This window comes from Centruroides sculpturatus, unplaced genomic scaffold, assembly GCF_000671375.1.
Source record: "Centruroides sculpturatus isolate CEXI.00-Female unplaced genomic scaffold, Cexi_2.0 scaffold309, whole genome shotgun sequence".
In the NCBI taxonomy this organism is placed as follows: Eukaryota; Metazoa; Arthropoda; class Arachnida; order Scorpiones; family Buthidae; genus Centruroides; species Centruroides sculpturatus.
In genome coordinates, this window is record NW_019384521.1 from 121,965 (window position 1) to 143,595 (window position 21,631).

At 29.7% G+C, this 21,631-nt stretch overlaps 1 protein-coding gene across 3 annotated transcripts in view; it reads left to right on the plus strand.

Moving 5' to 3' along the window:
• Positions 1–1,293: 1,293 nt before the first annotated feature.
• The window catches only part of LOC111622747 (follistatin-related protein 5-like), a 134,713-nt gene continuing 114,375 nt past the window's right edge, over positions 1,294–21,631 (plus strand). For all 3 annotated transcript variants that reach the window (XM_023365167.1, XM_023365168.1, XM_023365169.1), the window contains exons 1-2: positions 1,294–1,444; positions 8,473–8,550. In XM_023365167.1, the coding sequence (XP_023220935.1) occupies positions 8,485–8,550 (66 nt within the window). In that variant the 5' untranslated portion in view covers positions 1,294–1,444; positions 8,473–8,484. The remainder of the gene's footprint in view (positions 1,445–8,472; positions 8,551–21,631) is intronic.

Genomic DNA, 21,631 nt, shown 5'->3' on the forward strand with positions numbered 1-21,631 from the left:
ATTTTAAATTCTATTGTTTTCTGTTTAAGCACGTTTGTATTTATTTAACGAACGTTTTTATATGATTTATTTATTTATTTATTGAATAAATAATTATTTAATTATTCAAAAACTGTTTTATAAGAAAAACAATACAAAAAATGAATTTCCTAACATTATTATATTTTCTATAATCAATTCCGACACATCCCTGTTAAAGTATAAAGTTTTCTTTACTCCTTTAATAACTTTAATTATTGTTTCGTGAGAATTTTATCTAAAATAGAAAATAATATATTAATAACTTTTTAAAATATAATTTTAAAATAGTTTTAAATTAAGAAAATTCGACCATTTCCATTGTTATACTTCGACAACGAAACTAAACAAGAGAAACAAATCGTCAGACGTATTAATTTTTTTTTAATATTATTCTTGAGTTATTTTTCAACATTCACAAGAGAAATTCGAGATTTTTACTTTCTACAATGGCAACATTTTCCTGTTTTTTTTTATTAAAAATATAAAAAAAATTATATAAAAAATTTAGAGCATTCACAAAAGAATTTCTTTTTCAACTTAAAACTAATCTCATGCAAACATTTTCACTTAAAAAATATTTTTTCTATAAGTTTTTTTAAAGAAAAGAACTTTATTTTCTTTTATAAAATTAATTCTTAATACGTTTTGCTTCTATAAATTAATTAAATTGTGTAAAATTTGTCTTTAGATTTTCTTGCTGATAAAATAATAATGTAAATATATTCGTGTAAAGTGAAATTAATATTTATTTATTTATCGATTAATGATGATTTTTTAAATAAGAATAATTAAATAAAATACAGTAGTAACAATAGAGGAAAAAAGAAGAAGAAAACGAAGAGTGTCTTGATTAATTTCTGAAGTCGGCTGAAAATTTAATTTGTATTCTTTCCTGAATTTTTTTTTCTTAGATGTGGGTCATGTTTTCTTGTTTCTTGTTTATTTGTTCGTGTTTTTTCTAAAAATTCCGGTCAGTACTCGCCTATTTTGTGTAGAAAAGCACTTCTTACTTCACTCACACCGTAATAAGTCGATCATTCTCGATATATAAAATATAACTGAATTTAATTAACCATATAGAATTTTTCGTATTTAAAGTTGGTGATTTTTAAGAATTAATTCAAAATAAATTCTTGATGTAATAACAAATTAAAGTAAACACAATGAAGAAATTAAGAAGGGAAATATGTCTGCACTCTGGCTCCCTCTATCGTCGAGTGCGTCAACATCGGGGGGGGTGTCCACGAGCTCCATCTGCCGGTGGAAGGAGGCGACACGAGCTATATAGCCGAAACATTTTTGGAAGTGTGACCAAAAGCGGCAGAGACCGATGTGTGTATTGTGATTTGTTTTCTAGCCGGTTGTGTGAAACTGTTTTGCCATATTGTGTCGGAGTCGTAGGGGGATACGTCTGACGTCATCGGTGAGCGATGCTTTTTTTTATTTTTCTAAAAATTCATCTCGGTCGTAGCTATGGTCGAACGGGACGGAATGCTAGACGGCGTCTGCATTGTCAGACCGTGTTAGGTGGTCAGCCTTGTATGGCATCATGCTGCGATCTCTTATTACTCGCGGTGTGCCTTTAATGCATCGGTCGGCCCCAATAATAAGGATATCCCGATCACGTGACCCCACTGGGCTAGAGGAGTGGTCTATTGACTCTATCCATAAAACATCGCGTATTGTATTCATTCAGCACGAGGATGGTTAAATCTTCCATTTTCTCATGCTAAATAAGAAAGTACGTTAAGTAAGTTTCTCATGCTAAATAAGAAAGTCTTAATTTTGTTTAAAATTTTTAAATTTTTTTAAAAAAACTTTAATTTAAATTCAGTTTGACAGACAGACAAGTAGACGTGCGAGTGGTTTTCCTCTTATTTATTTTATTTTATTTTTTTCGCCGGTTGAAACCAGTTATTTTTATTATCTGATTTTAGAAAGCTTTTAAGAAATGCTCGTTGTTTAAAAATTTCGTATGCATCGCTCTATACTTTTTAATAGTTTCTCTTGGATCTAGTGAATTAATATGAATTTTTATTGATTATTTGATACATACCTTATCCGTGAAGACGTGATCTTACTGATAAGAGAAGCGAACACGATCAAAATTACTGATAAATCATCCTTTTGATCTCTGGAGTCCTTAGCATGTCAAACATAATCAGATCATTCCGAAGGTTGTAAAATCAGAGATAACTTGGAAGTTCCTCTCATCTGTAATGCCAAGATTCTCATAATCCTTAGATTTCTTTAAAGATCTACTGTCGATGTAATCAATCTTCAAATTTTATAGAACAATGGGAGCGATATGCCTCTAGCAAAAGAAGGAAAAGTAGGGCACGAGTCTGCTTGGAACTGCATCGTTTTATAGTGACGAGTGGTTCACTTGCTTCAAATTTCATCACTACTAGATAAAATTCCGACCCGTGAGAGATCTTGCGAGATGGCTTTTTAACATTGTGATATATTGAAATGTTGCATTTTCACGAAGATATTTCTAGTTGCAATATATATAAAAATTATTGATTCTTTTGCATTTTAGCTTTAATAACAGTCTCAAAGGGCTAAAAATGTTCTTTATATGTATTCTTAACAATAAAATTAGTGAACCATTTCAAAATTAAGTAGTTTAATTGCTACATAACCTTGGCCCTTCTAGCGTGCCCATTCTATACTGGGCACGCTGAGACCATTATGTCGAGATCTAAGTTAATCAACGATACTTATTTTTTATTTAAAAAATCCTTGATAAAAATCATTCTCTGATGAATATTCCAGTAATTTTTCATAAAATTAGATTAAAATTTGCATAATATAATCATTGATTAGCTAATGATGAAGACAATCGAATACGCGCATTAGCATCAATTGTTGTTACTGTTATATAAAAATACTTCATAAAAAACGTGTATAAATTAATTTTACCATATTAAAATTTCAGTAGTTACGTCAGAAATTAGCCATTTCTGCTTAATAGCTTTCTTCAAAGTAGGGGACATCAGCGAAACGGGTTGTGCACTTCCGTTTCTCTCATGCGAAACCGACGAAACGTGTCGAAATTACAAAAATTAAGTAGGGAGCGATGTTGACAAGTTTAAATACTAAAATAATGAACAATCGAAGTAAGAAGAAGTAAAACTTTTGATCGATACGGGCTTGATGCCAAGATGACGATCATAAAGAAACATGACCTCTTGGCATAGTTTAGCACAAAATCGAAAATCCGGAACGTTACTATTGTTATATCATTATTTCGATCGAAAAATCGATTCAATTAAAAACTTTTACGTGTTATTTGCATCTTTACGATATTCGATTTATTTTTTAACCATTTTTTTTCTTTTTTTAAGGGATATATTTTCTTCTCTTGAGGAATGAAAGGAATTCTTTACTTCTCTGCTGACCATAATTTTTTTCTTTTGAAGAAATTCTGCATTCTCCCCATTTTTATAGGGCTATTTTTCCATTTAAATTTAAATGTATTGGATATAAATAGATCTCAAGAATGTTTCTTAATGTCAAAAAATACTTTTTAGAGTTTTTCTTAACTTTTTTTCTATTTTATTTAAATGAATTGAAGAAATTTGTTTAGTAATTGATATATCAACCTAAAAAGTTTGGATGTAATCGTTAGGAAATTCTATCAAAGTTGACTCTATTGATTCAATACCTATCCGTAGAAAACGTGAAAAATTTGGACATACTTTTAATAATTATATCTTTTATAATATATTTTTATCTTATTAGTTCCAAAATACAACCTTCAAGAAATATTAATCCATTGATATATACAGTGATAGATTAAGACCTTCCGGGACCTCCAGGCACACAAGATTGGGGTCCTTCTATATAATTTAAGATTATTCTTATTTATTGTTATTATTTGTTTGCTTATTATAAACTACTAACGTCTAATTATACGTATAAAAATATTTATAAATTATTTAACCGAAAAATTGTTTATTTTTTTCCAATTTGGGGCCCTCGAGACCCGGCGCCTCTGGGCATGTGCCTCACATGCCTAGTGGGAAATCCGATATTGAATATGAAGATTTAATTATTCTTCTTATTTTTAAGAATTAAAGAATATTTGTTAAAATTAATTAAAGATAATAATATTCTTCTAGAAATTTACCCCATAAACTTATATATAAGATGCTTACGAATGAGCATTTGAAGTCCATGAGAAAAAAATACAAAATTCGCTTCCTTCTCTTTTCCTATTTATAATAAATTTCGTTTCGTGTCTTTGGCATCTACGATTAAAAATGAGCATTGAGAATAAAAATTTAACGATTTCAAAAGACGATTTAATGCTGTAATTTTATTTTTTATATATTTATACTGGCCTATGTATATGGAAATGAGAATAAGGTATGGTTACCACGTTTCATAAATCTGATTTAAGATGTAAGCAATACAAGTTCTTGTGGTTTAAAAATGAAAAGAGATAACTGTCTAGTTGTAGAAACAATTCTTACTTTTTTCCTTGCTTCTTTTAAGATTATTTTTTTTACCTCAATCTCTTGGTATCCCTTGGGATAGAGCAAAAAACGCTCTTTTGTACAGAAAAAAAAGTAGAAAGTGAATTTCCTTAGATCTTGCAGGAGGAATGTTCCAATCTATAAGGGTATGTTATAGAAAATAATGACTTATTGTGTTGGAACTGATTCCCATCAGCCTTGTCCATCTCCCCAGGCAGATGCTGTGACCAACTGGCAAATCTCTTGTCGTAGGAAAAAGTCGATTTAAATCTGATGAGAAAAGAAGATAATAGATATTGGGAGCAATACATTCCAACATTGAAATGTAAGGATGAAATTAAATGTAAAGTGGCCAATGTTTGGGTTTTTCCCCCTCCCTATTAATTTAATATATTAAACTATACGGTAGAGTGGGATTTAGGAAGTGTTTCTATGTTTAAAGGAGTGATATTGTCTTGATTTGATTGGGAATACTGGTTTCTACAAGAAGTCGCGTAAAGATAAGCTGTGCCAGATAAAGATAGCAAAAGTTTTTAAAATAATTGTACATATTTTAAAGAAAAAGAGCAAATCTTTGATCAATTTTATGCAAAAATTTCAGTTCTTATAACTGGAACAAAAGTAAAGTTACGGTAGTTCGGTAATAAATATTGTCCTTTTTTGAAACTAAAATATATTCCTATATATAAAAGTGAAATTTTATATGAAGTTTTATTATTTTTATGCCAATTTTTATTGTTATAACTCATATCGATATCTATTTTATGAACATTTTCTATTATTTTACGTCAATTTTTTCTATTTTTATACAAAACGGTATAGGTTTTATGTACAACTTTACTATTAGAATTCTGCAAAACAAAACAAAAATGTTGACTTCTTGAAATTGCAGTGGTTATCTTTCGATGGTAGGGATGATAACAAAAACTGTTTTTATATATAAAGAAAATCTGTGAAAGATATCTTCAAGAAGATAAAAATAAAAATATGAATTTTTATTATCATTCTAAAGCGGAGGAAATGCTGAAAAATAATCTGTTTGATTCCCTAAAGGAGAATACATGATCACTATACAGATTTATCTTTACAGGAATAAATGGTAAATATTGATTTCCAAGGAGAAACATGAGCCTGGGAACTTCAGCTTTAAAATATATATTATTTTTATAAAAAGCATAACATTTCTTGAAAAATAAATATCCAACTTTTTCTGAAATTCAATCATTTTGAGAAAGAATAAATAAATAAATAAAAAATTTCAACATTTTAAGTTTAAAAAGAAAGGAAAAATCCCTAAAAGGCTTTACCATGAATTAAAGGTTCGACTATATAAAGCTCTGCATTCCTCTTCGCTGGAGAGTTTTCCCAACTTTTAGAAAAAAATTTTTACCTCAAAAGAGCCTTAAAATGGAGTAAAACTATCCTCTATGGAACTGAATTTGAAGGTGATGTTGCCAAAGTTAGATTTCCCCTAGGTTTCAAATTTTTTGACAGCCTGGAGGGAAATTTCCGACTCAGTGGAGTAAGAAAGGACCCGAAGGATCTTCATCCCCAACCATTGCTTCTACTCATATATAATATATATATGGTGACGCTTTTTCTACATTTCAATTTTAGACCGTCTCCTGCATGAAAAACTTCCTTATGTTGCCATAGCAGCATGTGTCACTGATAACACACACACACAAAAAGAAAAAAAGGAAACATGCTTGTTTACTTTAAAATAACTTACATTATATTTTATTAAAAATTTTATTAGAAAAACCTATAAATATTTAATTTTTTTAAAATAAAATATTTTAAAANGAACTAAAATAAATTGAAAGTCCAATAACCTTAGTAATCATTCTTTCTATTTCTATTCAGTAGTTGGAAATTACTGTTTCCTTATGGCTGTATAAATATTTAACTGATAGTTTGCAAAAACCAACATTGTAATATGGTTTCTTCTTGAAAAGAGTAGATTTCTAGAAGAAAAAAAAAAAAAATATAAAAAGAATGAAGAGAAAAACTACATCTGGATTGAATAAACACCTTAAAAAGCACAGATAAAGTTATTTTTATTCGCAAAGTTTGTATAATAAGATTTTTTGGAGAGTTATTAATAATTTAAAATTGAATAACGTGCAGAATCTATGATGCAGTCGTGGATAGTTACTACTTTTGATCCATTAAATGAGAAAAATATCAAAAAATTAATAAATTATTTTAGTAAATATCTATTATAAATCATTCATGCAGGGAAATTTCTTAGAAAGAAAAAGTTTGAAAGAAAATTAATAAAGGAAAAATGAGAAAAATGTAGCTTTTGTCATAATCATCAAAATAATGAAAGAAATGAAGAAAAATATGAAAAATAATAAGTGATGATGTGGAATATTGATAGTTAAATAGTCTTAAATAATGAAGTAGATAAACAATAGAATAATATTAACGTTTACATAAAATATTACAATAGAAAGAATATACGAATATTCATTAATTATAGAATGAAAATATTTTATAATTTTTAGTTTGTTAAAAGCTTTAAACTAAACAAAATTGTTAATAAATTATTAAAAAAGAGTTTTAAATAAATTGCCATAAAAATAATATTTACATTTAAAATATTTGAAAAATTTTTAATATAGACAAATGTATACATTTAAGTTTTTTTTAGCATAAATTTAAGTTTTATTCAATATAAAACTGTAGTGTTTAAGTTATTTTACCAACTACAAATTTAAAAATTTGTTTACAATAAAAGATAAGCGCTATTAACGTAATAAAATAAAAGTTTAATTTTAAAAATATTGGTAGGAAGACTCAAAGTACGAATAGAAAGTGAGTAGAATAGATAGTGTTTGAGGTTATAAAATTTATTTAACAAATATTTAATGGAGGAAGAAAATGCAGATATCTAAAATTCGATTGTTTGTTCATGTCTTCAGACACTATCGGTTGTGTTGACATTTTTGGAAGTGTTGCTGTCATTCTTTACTGACATATCTCTAGCAACATGACGTGTTCCTCTTCCTCTGTAGACACCTTGCTGTAGGAAAAGTACAAAATGCAGTTCTTTTGTTCAATTCCCTATTGGTTAAGGCTAGACTTCGCATTAACCGTTATCGTACATGGATGATAGGAAAAAATATATATATATAAAAAAATAAAAATCTACAGTCTCTTGAGGATCCATTGTCACGTTACTAGAGATGAAATTTTATGGTTCTTTGTGTTGTTTTTTTGTTTTATTTTTCTGCTCTTAAGTTTTATATCGTTAAGTATTTTAATTATGCAAACGGTTTTTAATTTTGATATTGGTTGTAAAGTTTATAATTATATAATATATATGGTAATTAGATTTGCGCGNACACGGTTAAAGTTAACAAGGGAGTGGCACCCCGACATGTTTGTCCCGTAGACTTGTATATTGTACCGTTGCCACTTCGCCACGCCAGAACCATTGCATCTTTCTCAAATCTCTTTTCAGCGGCATAAACTACAGGATGAGAGCTTTAATTTGATATCTGAACCGTATTTTTAACCCCATTCGTTTACTCCAACTAAGTTGGACAGTGAAACCCTCTTTCAGTTAATATATAGATTATACAGTTCATTTCCATATATGTAGCTTACATTATATAGCTTGTGTATACATACAATTAGACTTTGATTTAGCGCCACTGTTTATTTGCATATGAAATTGGCGCCTAAATCGAGTATGGCGCTAAACTGAAGTAACCCAAACAGTATGAAATGATGTCCGCAAACAGGTTTGACTTTGTTACCACCAATATTATGTGGCTTACACGATTTTGCGTTGAAAACAACATTGAATTTAGTAACTCACTGAAGAGTTCTCTGTTTAATATTTATGGGAAAGATCCGTTGGCGACTATTCATTTGGCACTTTATGAGAGTGACTTTATTTACGATGACACTATATTGAGGTTGACTCTATATNATTAGAATAATTTTATTACAGTTTTCCCATAAGATGGTGTCTTTCAAGGATCTTCTTTTAATCGTCTTGGTCTTAGGAATGAAAATCATTGATGCTAAAGTGAGTAAAAATGTATTTTTCTCTCCCCCTTTTCTCCTGTTCTTGTACTGAGTTGGTTGTTATTGGTCTACTTTAAACGTTATGAATTTTTAAAGGGGGCGAGAGGGATGGAAAGGAAAAAAATGTTTCAAAATTTCAAAATATTGTCGTTGGGAGTAACACATTTAGCTTTTCTGCATCTGGCTTAGAAGTTAGCTGGGGTAGTTGGCAATAAGTCTTGTGTCAACATACGTGCTTTGCTTCTTCAACTGTGTGTATGGGAAGGTGTGGTTTAAGCAAGATAAGAGCATGTCAGTAGCCAAAGTGCAGCTGCTAGCATCCCGCCGACACTCCTCCGTGGCTGTCAGATAAATTGAGATGTCAACGCGACTCCCTGTCACTTCTACTCAATATGGATGGACAAGTAGACGTAGTTCTTACTGTAGAGTAGATAACTAATACAAACAATCCTGTGTGCATCTGTTGCTTGCTTGTTTAGCCTCCTCATGCGTGTGCAACCTGCTGTTTTTATTGTTAATCCCCCGAACCAGGGATTGTTTACATTCTACTTTCCAAAAGAGCAAAACTTAAATTTCACTTGTAAAGAACGTAAAAGAACGTAAATTCACCGGAATAACGTTGCTCCCGCTTAAAAATAAAAAAAAAAAAAAAATTGATAGAAAAATCACCGGTTTAATTGTTCTTGCGTTTTACAAGACTGATTTTTCTGTATAGGTTGCTTAGCAACGTGATGTACAACACAAGAAAGGTCATTTACAGTCATCTGTTATCGTAAAATTACGTTAAGAAGCAGTGTTATAGTAAACATATTTATTTACTTAATTGAACTTTGGTGACGTGAAGTATGTCTCGACCTGCGTAATATATAGGGCTATTAAAAATTTCAGTTTACAGTTTAGTAAGCGTAAAAAACGATGTGATGCAAGGAGACAGGACAGGAAAATGTAGTGAGTATAAGGCAAAATTAGTTAAATGATCATTACGTTAAAACGGGGTAAAACGAAATGAAATATTACTCCACGTAAACACGGGAAAAGAAGGAAATTACGCTTAAATACGAAGTTAAATTGAAGTATGGATGGTGTAAAACTGGCAAAGAATATGATGACAAGAAAGAAATTGAGTTAAAATTGGGTTTAAAAATTAAAAAATGCAGTTTGAAGAAAGAAATAAGACAAATTGCAATGAAATTTTGCTCTAAATCAAAGTTGCAAATTAATTTTTTAATCATTTAATTCAAATGGAATTTAAAACAGCAATTTTTAAAATATAAAAATGAAATATTGTATACGTAGTATTAAAACTATTGAGTTTCGTGTAAAATAAGGTAAAAAAAAACTGTAAACAGATATTAAAATAGTATTAACGAGGTTATGTAAAAAAACTAGAAAAATACACATGAAAATTTTATTTAGAAAGTGTTTAAGATACAAAAATACAAATAGGATGTGACGTTAAAACGCGGTTTATATTTATCAAAAAAAAAAAGTCTTTGAAAGAGCATTACGTTAAGACAAAATGAAAATATTTCAAAGGAATGTTTTATATTAAAACACTGTACAAAAACAATATAGTGAGAGATGTTGAGGAAAAAAAGAAAAATTAAGAAAAAGAAAAAAAAAACTTTAAAGTTATATTAAAAGAAAATAAATAAGAAAATTCTACAGGAGTTAGCAAGAACACGCAATCTTCAGAAAGGCTTTTATTAATAGATATATTATTGATATACCTCGCAATAAAAATATAACAGATTTCAGCGCAGAACGAAGTAAAATAACCTTTTTCAATCGATAAATACCCTTAAGAATCGAACGTACTATATTTAACACGTGCAAAAGTAGTGATAAAAATCGAAGATTACATTTTAAAAAAAAGGAAAATATATTAATTTTCACAATAAAATTATAATAAATTGCATTATTTTTACCTACTGGTGAACGTTTTCAATCAATAAATAAATAAAAATAAAAAATAATAATAATAATCGAAAACACAAACCAAACATTTACAGTTTAATTTCGATTTAGCACCAACCTGAAACTGGCGCTAAATCGAGTGTGGCGTTAATCTACCTCAAACAAAAAGAATTATATGTTCTAATGATGTTTAGTGATAATATTGGTTTCAACAATGCAAAATCGTACATTACTTAATTAATTTAGTGATACTGAAGGAGGTCTGTGTTTTATAATTATGGAACAGATCCATTCATAAGTATTCATTAACGCTTTGAGGGTGGCTTGTTTAGGAAGACGTTATATCGAAGTTTGGCTGCTAATTTCCTTGCAAATTTTAAATATTCGATCTCGCCACTCATACGTAGATTAAAATACTTGAATTTGACTGAAATTGAAATAGTAAATCTTCAGTTAAAATGGAGTTACGTGCATATTCTGATGCCCTGTATCGTATACACAGCAATGAAAGGTCCGTAACAACTCATCTCCAAATATTCTCGCTTCATTTGATTTCAAGCAGAATAATATAACTAATGAAACAGAATATTATTAATTAAATATGATAACATTAGTTAATTAATAAATATCAGTAACTCGAAACTGTTATCCGTTATTGCATAGTTATTAATTAACTGAACACTTTCGTCGAATTTAAATGCTTCCATTTTCCTGTCAATTAGTTGAAATTGGTATTACTTCATTATTAACTCCGGAAATATAAGCTAATTTCTATGTTATAATTTAATAATTTTACAAAATTACATTTCTTCTTTGTTATAATTAATTTTCTTCAAATTAAATTTATATAACTCGTATATGTATATAAGTTTTTTTCAATGAATTGCTTGCTGTCGTTCACAAAGGCACGAAAAACAAAATAAGTATTAAGCGTAATTAAAGTTTTTTATAAAAGAATAATTCCGTACTCTGTTTAACAGTGATTTTCTTAGAAAGAATTAAATAAGTTAAGCGTAACACATTAAAAATTAATTTTTATTACTCTGTAGACGTTTGCATGGTTTTTATCATCGGATCGTAATTATTGTAATTAAAAAAGGGAGTTTAATAACAGCGAGTGCAATTTGAGATTTTTGTTTTATTACTATTTATTTTTATTAAAATTTTTCAACAAGAGAAAAAGGAGAAATAAATTTTTAACAGAGAAACTACAAGATATGACCTTTTGATCTTTATTCTAGAAGATAATTTTTCTCTATTAATATAGAAAAGGTCAACAACTGAAGTAAAATTTTTTGCTCTGTTTGAAAATTCTTTATAAGATTATCTTAAAACAATCCTTATAAAGGCTAATATGATTTATAAAATCAGATTTTAAAGAAAATGATTTCTTTTAAGGTAAGTTTTGCTTAAGATTTGTATAAAGATGGGCTTTAATGCACATTTTTTTCAATACATTATTTTTTTTTAAAGACTAATAAACTTTCTCTTCTAGAAAAACATTAGTTTTTTTTTATTATAATAATATTTAAAGTAGAAAGTGATTTTTATTGTAAGGAAATTTTTCAATATTTTACATCAAATGCTATGCTTTTTCTTATTTACTGTATTGTTTGTTCTTTTATATAGTTAAAAAATCCAAACTTTTTAAAAATTTATTTTAAAAATTATTTATTATTATTTGTGAAATTTAAATTGAATATTAAGAAAATTATTAAGATTGAAAATATTGAATTTCTTGTTTCTAGTAAGTAATGAGATTAAACAGGATGGCCCAAAAGTCAGTTAACCTTCGTAAAGCATGAATATCCATTTTATTCAAATAATTTATTACTTACAAACTGCAAAGATGTTTTTTCTATGTTCGATACATAAATTAGCGCTTTGGCATCTTTTCAACCCACGATGAGATGGACATACATACATACATACATACATACATAAGAGGAAATTAATGGAGAGCACTTTACAATCTATATTTTTATGTAAAAAACATAAAAGGTAAGTGATATAAATTAAATAAACCGTCGCTCATCAGTGACCGAGTGGATAAAACCACTGAACACTTTTAGCTGGTCATGGGTTCGCTCCTGACAAAAGAGACACGTAGAGTTTTCTGGGTTTTTCTATGAAAAACTGGCTCCTATTTAGAGCCCAGTTTACCATCTTGGCAGGCATCGCCTGTTGGCAGATTGGCCAAGTGTTATGTTGCCTTATTCCAACAATCCTTCCACAAATTGCTGACTTCTTGCAATCTTACTGAATTAATTGAAAATGCACGATTAACTGACTTTTGGGCTTTACTATTTTACATTAGTTTATTTTAATGTTTTACGAATTGAAATGTTGAAAATATAAATTGTTATTTTGTATTGTGCAGCGTTAATGATGCTGAACAATAGTATTACGTGGTATATTCAGTTTACTTGCATTATATTATTAATCATCGTAACTGGAATAATAAATTTATCGTTTATATATATAACACTTTGTGATTGTGCACTAAATAGGGATCTCATGCTTTAGTATGGGGTAATCGATATACTGAGTAATGATACTGAAACTAAGTTGCCATATTACATATGTATTCCTTATTTGTTGTCGTATAATACGAGTAAAATTAATGATATTTTGCAGTTTTATTTCTGGTTCATAGTGTATTGATTTATGTGCAATGATGCACGCAACTTTTATGTACTACATTGTACTCTACTTTCGCACAATGTTATACATAATTATGTTGAATACTTGGATATTGTATGGAAAGTTTACGAAGAACCACGCATTTGGATGCAATAAACACATGGCATAAACGAATTTATCTATAATTAAGCTTATTACAGATTTTAAAACGAATATTACAACGTACAGACAATAATTACATGATAAATTCTTATAAAAATACAGTTACAGAATAGAATATTGTGTTGAGTAATGATCCTCGCCTCAAATAATCAGTTACATATTTAATACTAAATGAAAGATTCAAAACTTGACGTAATGTTTATAGTTTTATTATTAAAATTATTGAAAGATTTCAACTCCAGCAATGTGCAATTCAGTACAGTGGCACCTTCAAACAACATCCATTATTTATTTATTTATTTTTTATGTCCCCGCAGTGGCCGTTCTTCAGGGGTGTGACTGTATTTTAAAGTTTTTTTCTTCATAGTTCCTTTTTATAAAATATTTTTTATCGATTAAACTGAAGAAAATTGTATGTCTATAATCGAAATGCATTTTTATAATATGACGACAAAGAAAAACAATTTTTTTTTTTTTTTGAAGAATACAGTTTGCTACAATCTTTTAACACTTTAAAGCTTTTTTAGCCGTATGGTAATAGCTTACAATGGTTTAATAACTACAAAAAGAATAAAATGTTTCAGGTAAGAGATGTTTATGTTATATTTTTTTGGATTTTTCCACATTGATAGCTTTTAATACATCAAAGCAGCTGTGGTATGTTAGGTTGTTTTAGTTGGGGAATGTTCGGTATGGCAGTGATCGTGTGTTCGAATCTACCCAGGAATTGTTTCTTTATTGACTGAAGCTAACTAAATGTTTTCTATAGTAAGAAATGTTACACTCAGAAGTGCTGAATTTGTTAGGGAAGGTTTCAGAATGTCTTCCTTCACGTGCCATAAAAAAATCTAGGATATAATTTGAGTACATTAAAGTAATCTTATTGTTATTAGACATCCGAGAAGCAGTTTAAACAATTATTATGGCGAATATGACATTCTTTAATATCAAATTTATATAATGTTAGGTTTAAAATAATCGAGTAAAATCTTCTCTGGTAGCTGTCAAACGGGTTAGTGCACCTTGACTTTCTTTTCGTGTCTTTCTAATTTCGCCATCTCTGCGCCTGTCATCAGACATATGCAATGATGCAAAAGTGTCGATAGTAACTATGAGGTAATAGCTTCTATTTTCTCTCGATAACCTCAAGGGGAAGATCGCCTGCAGCTGACAGGTGAGATGACCGGTCTTGGGACCGCCAGCTGTTCTTGTCATCAAAGTTGTGACATAACTCGTGCATTTTCTCTTCCCATTAAAGCAGTAAAATGAAAACTGTGTAACTCTTGGGGCCTATAAAATTAACTCCTTGATTGTTAGGTCACAATAGAACGGTGGCTCTGACTCGATAACGACTTTACGCTGTCGGGATCCTAATAAACTTCCCCCTCGTGCTAAATATAGTCACGTGACGCGTAATAAAGTATCCGTCGGGTCAAAGTGGAGAAAGTACTGCGATAAATTCCGTAACGAATCAAAAGTTATCTGTGTAAGATCTGTCTGACGTAATTTTCTAAGTTGTTTTTATGTTTTATAAAAAAAAAATAAAATAAAACGGGGGCGTTGCTGCAAAGTTTTTAAAATTTCCATCTCCATCCTTTGCGCTATCCTCTACTCGGGATGGAGGTTAATGTTTCCATTTTAAATGATAACTTTAACGCTTCGGTGCGAGAAAGGTGACGTTTACAGTTTTATAAAGCAAAAATAATACTCTTTTAGTGTATTTTACAACCAAAAAACAGCATTTCTCCTCTATAAACGCCGTGCTTCGGGTTATATTATGCAAGAAACAGGATGTAACAAGACAACATACCTTGTTCTATCTTCCGTATTTATCTCTACAACAAAGAGAAAAGGCTGTAAAATTGATTTTATTCTCGAAGTAGCGGCACCACAACTCTAAAATTGCAACTACTCTTCAAGACTGTAACAATATAATGCGCTTAGTTCACATCCGAAATGATTTAAAAGGTAGGAATTTAAACAGGTTTTCACACATTTAATCGAATTTAAAACATAGGACTAATGTTTATCCACTTAAGCCAAGTTAATGCTTTTAAGAGTTCTTAAATGGGAAATTTCGAAATTAGATTTTGCTCCTGGAATTTTCAATACTTGTAACGTTAAATCTTTATAAAAAAATAAAATGTTTATATATATATTTAAGCTTGCTTTTTACCACTTCAAAGCAGTTTTAAATAATGAATTTTAAAGCAATTTATCACTTAATTTCTCTGCATATATTTAACAGTTAAAAAAATAATAATAAAATAAACTACAATTTTTAACGAGCCTCTCGTCGACTTTCAGATTAATAATTTTCCATTTCGGCAATGTAAAATAATTTTTTTTTATGTTAAATTATACTTTAATTACGGGTTCGAATTTCGATAGCAACCGTATCGAAATTTTATTCTTCCATCTGCAGAATTTGAACGATAAATTATAGGTTATAGATGATACCAGCTCCATTATCGTATTAGAAGTAAAATTTATGCTCCATCAGCTTTGCTTCACGAGATAAATGATGTTGCAATGACTTTACCTAGAATTATCTGATGTAAGATGTCGATGTATGGCTGAGGGTTAAGTTTACCATTTGGTTGTCGCTTGTGTCACACCTGCCATGACTTACAACGTCATTGAGGTCTATTGTCCTATTTGTCTTGTCCAAAATATCTGCCTTCGCTTGTTTTTTTTTTTTTTTTTATCTCTGGCCCTTAAATTGTGATTTTTATCTCGAATTTTTCTCAAATTTTTCTAAAAATCTTAAAGGAAAAAAAAGAATACAAATTGCTTCAGTGTACGTTCTTTTTGTATTTGTACTAACCTTAATTTAATTGATCAAATTTTTATTTAGCTTCGTATAACTTGAAAGTTTGCTATACAATTTTCATTTTTTCTTTGTATCCGAGAAAACGAGCTGTTTAAAGTGAAAATAACTGGCTATTGTTATTTTAAAAAAAAAGAAAGAAGAAAAANTTAATGGTAATTATTTTTAGCAATTTTTCAAACTATTAACGAAACGGAACACCTGCAATTTACTTTAAATGGTCGGCTTGACGGTATTTTTCGTCAGGGGGAGACTTTTGGGGATTTTGATTTTGATAGATGTAGACTTAATGCCACTTTAAGTGGTGAACTTGTAACTTGCAAATGTATCTAAGTAGATGTTGTCCCGTACTTAGAACGGGAAAATAAGCCTATAAAACTGCAAAAGAACGATGAGGTTTAGTACTTTTATGTGTTTTAACCCATTTGTTCGCCTCATTAAACAGAACCCCGTTAATCGAGAAGAAAATGGAGTTTTACTGTTTGAGATAGGTTTCATGTATTGTTTTCTATCTAACGGCTAGAATTTGGATTAAATCGGTTGAGAAGTATCAAAGTTATCGCGCGGTTAAATTAGAGAAGTACGCTGACAACCGACGTGACGAATCTGACGCTTACATAAGCTATTTTTTAAGTAAGAAAATTAATTGAATGTAATTAAAATTAACGATCTAAAAGAGATATAAGTGTCTTAGTTTCATTTGTGCCAAATTTCCTAAATAAAATCTATAGAATTTTCATTAATTTTAAACTTTTTTTAGTGGATGAAGAGTTTAAAAATATTCAAGTGTTAAGTGAAAAATTTTAAAGAGAAAGCAAGAATGGATCAACTTTATTATCTTTGATGGCATTTTTTATTATGTTTTCGAGCAAACAAATAGCATTTTAGGCTGCATCAATAAAAGATAACAACAGCTTCCACTAACAATAGTAACAATAGCCCCTAAAGGAAAAATTCTTTTTTCTTCTACAGAAATTTGTTTTTTTTTTAAGTTTTTGAAACTGGAAAATTTCAATTTTTAATTTTTTTCCAATAATAACAACAATCATAATAATGATGATAATAATAATTTCTAATATAAAAAATAAAGTAAAATATGTCTCCGTTGACAGAAATTGATATATTATGCTAAATTTTCACAGAAAAATTATTTCTAAAAGTCATTTATTATAATTTTCCGTGTTTTTTTTTCTTTTATTTTCAGTTTACTGATCAAAGATTAGAATAAAAAGAACCCCTTTTTATTCTATTCTATTTTTAAATGTTATTTCCATATGTTTGGTTTTTGTTTCCAAATCAGTTTTTTGATATTCTAATTCTTGCTGTTGGACCGAAAAATCGAAAATTAAAAAGAAACTTTAATGTAATTTTTCAAAATTTTCGACATGTTTTATTATATGTACAGTGTTCCCAAAAGTCAGTTTACCACGCTAGCGATTAAGAAACTTTGCAAGAAAATTTGTAGCTTGTGAATGTGTGACGAAACAAAGATATGAGACGTGTTCGATTCGTTGAGTTGCCCATATTTTTACATAAATTTGACACCATATTACAGAATTTCCCATTGTAAAGTTGGCCCACTAGTGGCCGGGTGGAAAAAACCACTACATACTGGTTGAAGGTTCGGCACTAAATATGGAATTTTTAGGGTAATTTTCACGTGTGCAACATATAAGTAGGGGCCAATTTCCCCTTAGAAAGTCCTTCTGGCAGATTATTCTTTTCATACCCATTATAATTTGGCTGCTGATCAAGAAGCATGGGCGCCAACTCAAGGGTCTAGACCCGTTCATCCTCTTGTTTTAAATGGTGTTTGGTCACTCACAGTTGTAGAGTAGAAAGTTTTTTATTTAAAAGTTGGTTTGCATGCTTACATATTTTTATTACATTCTTAAATCAAAACTTAGCCTATGCTAATATCTTGGTATAGTTGAACTCGCGGATTCATTGTTTTCTCCTCCACTAAATTGTTTTTATTGCAAGAGTGAATATTAAAAACCAGTAAAAACATAGAAAAGTAATATTCTGCAATAAAATTAAATTTTTAAAAATTTTTGGCTCTCCACCGACGGGCCCTGTATGTGGCCATTTTTTTATACTAATCGTGGGATGGCTCAGGCCCACAATGGGTGGTGAGGGACTGGGCCCGATATATCCATGATAGACCTCTCATAAAAAAATTTCTGTGGTTGCTCGCCCGGATCGATCCTGGCACCCCCATAGCGAATAAGTTAACGCCTTAACCGCCTCTGCGACCAGGCCGTCAATCAAACTTAATGAATGCTGTTTCTTATTTTCTGCAAATTTTTCAGTATTTTGCAAATGCCATTCTTCAGCGTATCAATTATTTTGATTTGATCTCGTTAACCTTTTTTATATCCATAAATGAACATGCATTCTCGTTTATATTCATACACTAAGCTAAAAAAAGTCTGAGCTTAATATATATCAAAGTTTCTCTTCCTACAGTACATTTCTTTCAGCTTCACTACCAATTTTTGGCGTCAGCACGTCTTCACAGAATGACGCTTTCGTTTTAAATGATAGTCATAACGCATGAACATTGTGTGCGGGTCATAGCTTTGGCCATGCCTGAACTAGATAATACATAGCCAATTGTTCGCTGTATTATAATACGTAATATAAATTACATTTAATTAAGCGTAATTATCTTTATAATTGTAATAAATGCAATAAATTTTATCATCATCTATATTACAATTATGACAAATTATCTGGATATCGGCTTACGTGATATTAACTTAAACAATAGAGATATTATTTCTTTTATGTATTATTTACTAAAATATCTATTATCCGGGACCAGATTTACATATAAGCTAAACAAGCTGCAGTTTAGGGCCTGACATTATGATTCTAAGTTGTAGCATATTAGGGGGAGGGGACTTGTTATATGTTACTCGTTGTGGCCCTAAGTTATAAGTTTATTACTGCTGTTTATCTCATAATAATTCTAACGGAAATATATATATATATATATATAAATGTTATTAAAAAGTTATTCTAATTACAAAATGAGATAATTGTTTGAACAATAACCTAGTTAATGTAATAATACGAAAGGTATGATATAATAACGTATATAAACATCCAGTTAATGGATAAACATTCGTATTCACAAGTGTATAATAAGTTGTGATGTACAATAAACAACTCATATAGAATTATTTAATCACTGCTTTAGAAGATAATCATTAGATGATAACTGAAAATATACATGAGTAATATTTAATGATTAACATATAACAAATTTCTTGTATGTATTAAGTATAATATACATCTCTTGTAATATTTACATAGTAACTATAATATAATACACGGTAACCATAGTAACCATAGTATTATCGGTATATTTAGTGACGTAATGAGATTAACTAGATTATTGTCATCACTCATCAGTCTTGGAGTCCATGAACTGGTTTCAGTCCGATAATCAATTTTTCTGCATTCTTTTCTGTCATTTATTCTTCGATTATGTCTTTATGAGTCTTTTCAAGATAATAAGATAAGATATTATTATCTGTCGATAATGGCAGATAAAACTGATAAGTCAAAATTCGGTTCGATAATTAAGAAAAACGATCTTAGTTTAGTGCTGTATTAACTGATAAATCTGTTTTTGTTTTGGTAGAAGTTTACCTCACTTTAATAGTCCATTAATAGATAAAAATATAACATTTTTCTACAGTAAATGACAAGATTCTTAAATGAATTGAGATCATTTTTACCGTATTTTTTATTATTTATATAAATAATTTAATTGTTTATAAATATCTAAAATAATTATGTCTACATTTTCCGTGTTTTTTTTTCTTTTATTTTCAGTTTACTGATCAAAGATTAGAATAAAAAGAACCCCTTTTTATTCTATTCTATTTTTAAATGTTATTTCCATATGTTTGGTTTTTGTTTCCAAATCAGTTTTTTGATATTCTAATTCTTGCTGTTGGACCGAAAAATCGAAAATTAAAAAGAAACTTTAATGTAATTTTTCAAAATTTTCGACATGTTTTATTATATGTACAGTGTTCCCAAAAGTCAGTTTACCACGCTAGCGATTAAGAAACTTTGCAAGAAAATTTGTAGCTTGTGAATGTGTGACGAAACAAAGATATGAGACGTGTTCGATTCGTTGAGTTGCCCATATTTTTACATAAATTTGACACCATATTACAGAATTTCCCATTGTAAAGTTGGCCCACTAGTGGCCGGGTGGAAAAAACCACTACATACTGGTTGAAGGTTCGGCACTAAATATGGAATTTTTAGGGTAATTTTCACGTGTGCAACATATAAGTAGGGGCCAATTTCCCCTTAGAAAGTCCTTCTGGCAGATTATTCTTTTCATACCCATTATAATTTGGCTGCTGATCAAGAAGCATGGGCGCCAACTCAAGGGTCTAGACCCGTTCATCCTCTTGTTTTAAATGGTGTTTGGTCACTCACAGTTGTAGAGTAGAAAGTTTTTTATTTAAAAGTTGGTTTGCATGCTTACATATTTTTATTACATTCTTAAATCAAAACTTAGCCTATGCTAATATCTTGGTATAGTTGAACTCGCGAATTCATTGTTTTCTCCTCCACTAAATTGTTTTTATTGCAAGAGTGAATATTAAAAACCAGTAAAAACATAGAAAAGTAATATTCTGCAATAAAATTAAATTTTTAAAAATTTTTGGCTCTCCACCGACGGGCCCTGTATGTGGCCATTTTTTTATACTAATCGTGGGATGGCTCAGGCCCACAATGGGTGGTGAGGGACTGGGCCCGATATATCCATGATAGACCTCTCATAAAAAAATTTCTGTGGTTGCTCGCCCGGATCGATCCTGGCACCCCCATAGCGAATAAGTTAACGCCTTAACCGCCTCTGCGACCAGGCCGTCAATCAAACTTAATGAATGCTGTTTCTTATTTTCTGCAAATTTTTCAGTATTTTGCAAATGCCATTCTTCAGCGTATCAATTATTTTGATTTGATCTCGTTAACCTTTTTTATATCCATAAATGAACATGCATTCTCGTTTATATTCATACACTAAGCTAAAAAAAGTCTGAGCTTAATATATATCAAAGTTTCTCTTCCTACAGTACATTTCTTTCAGCTTCACTACCAATTTTTGGCGTCAGCACGTCTTCACAGAATGACGCTTTCGTTTTAAATGATAGTCATAACGCATGAACATTGTGTGCGGGTCATAGCTTTGGCCATGCCTGAACTAGATAATACATAGCCAATTGTTCGCTGTATTATAATACGTAATATAAATTACATTTAATTAAGCGTAATTATCTTTATAATTGTAATAAATGCAATAAATTTTATCATCATCTATATTACAATTATGACAAATTATCTGGATATCGGCTTACGTGATATTAACTTAAACAATAGAGATATTATTTCTTTTATGTATTATTTACTAAAATATCTATTATCCGGGACCAGATTTACATATAAGCTAAACAAGCTGCAGTTTAGGGCCTGACATTATGATTCTAAGTTGTAG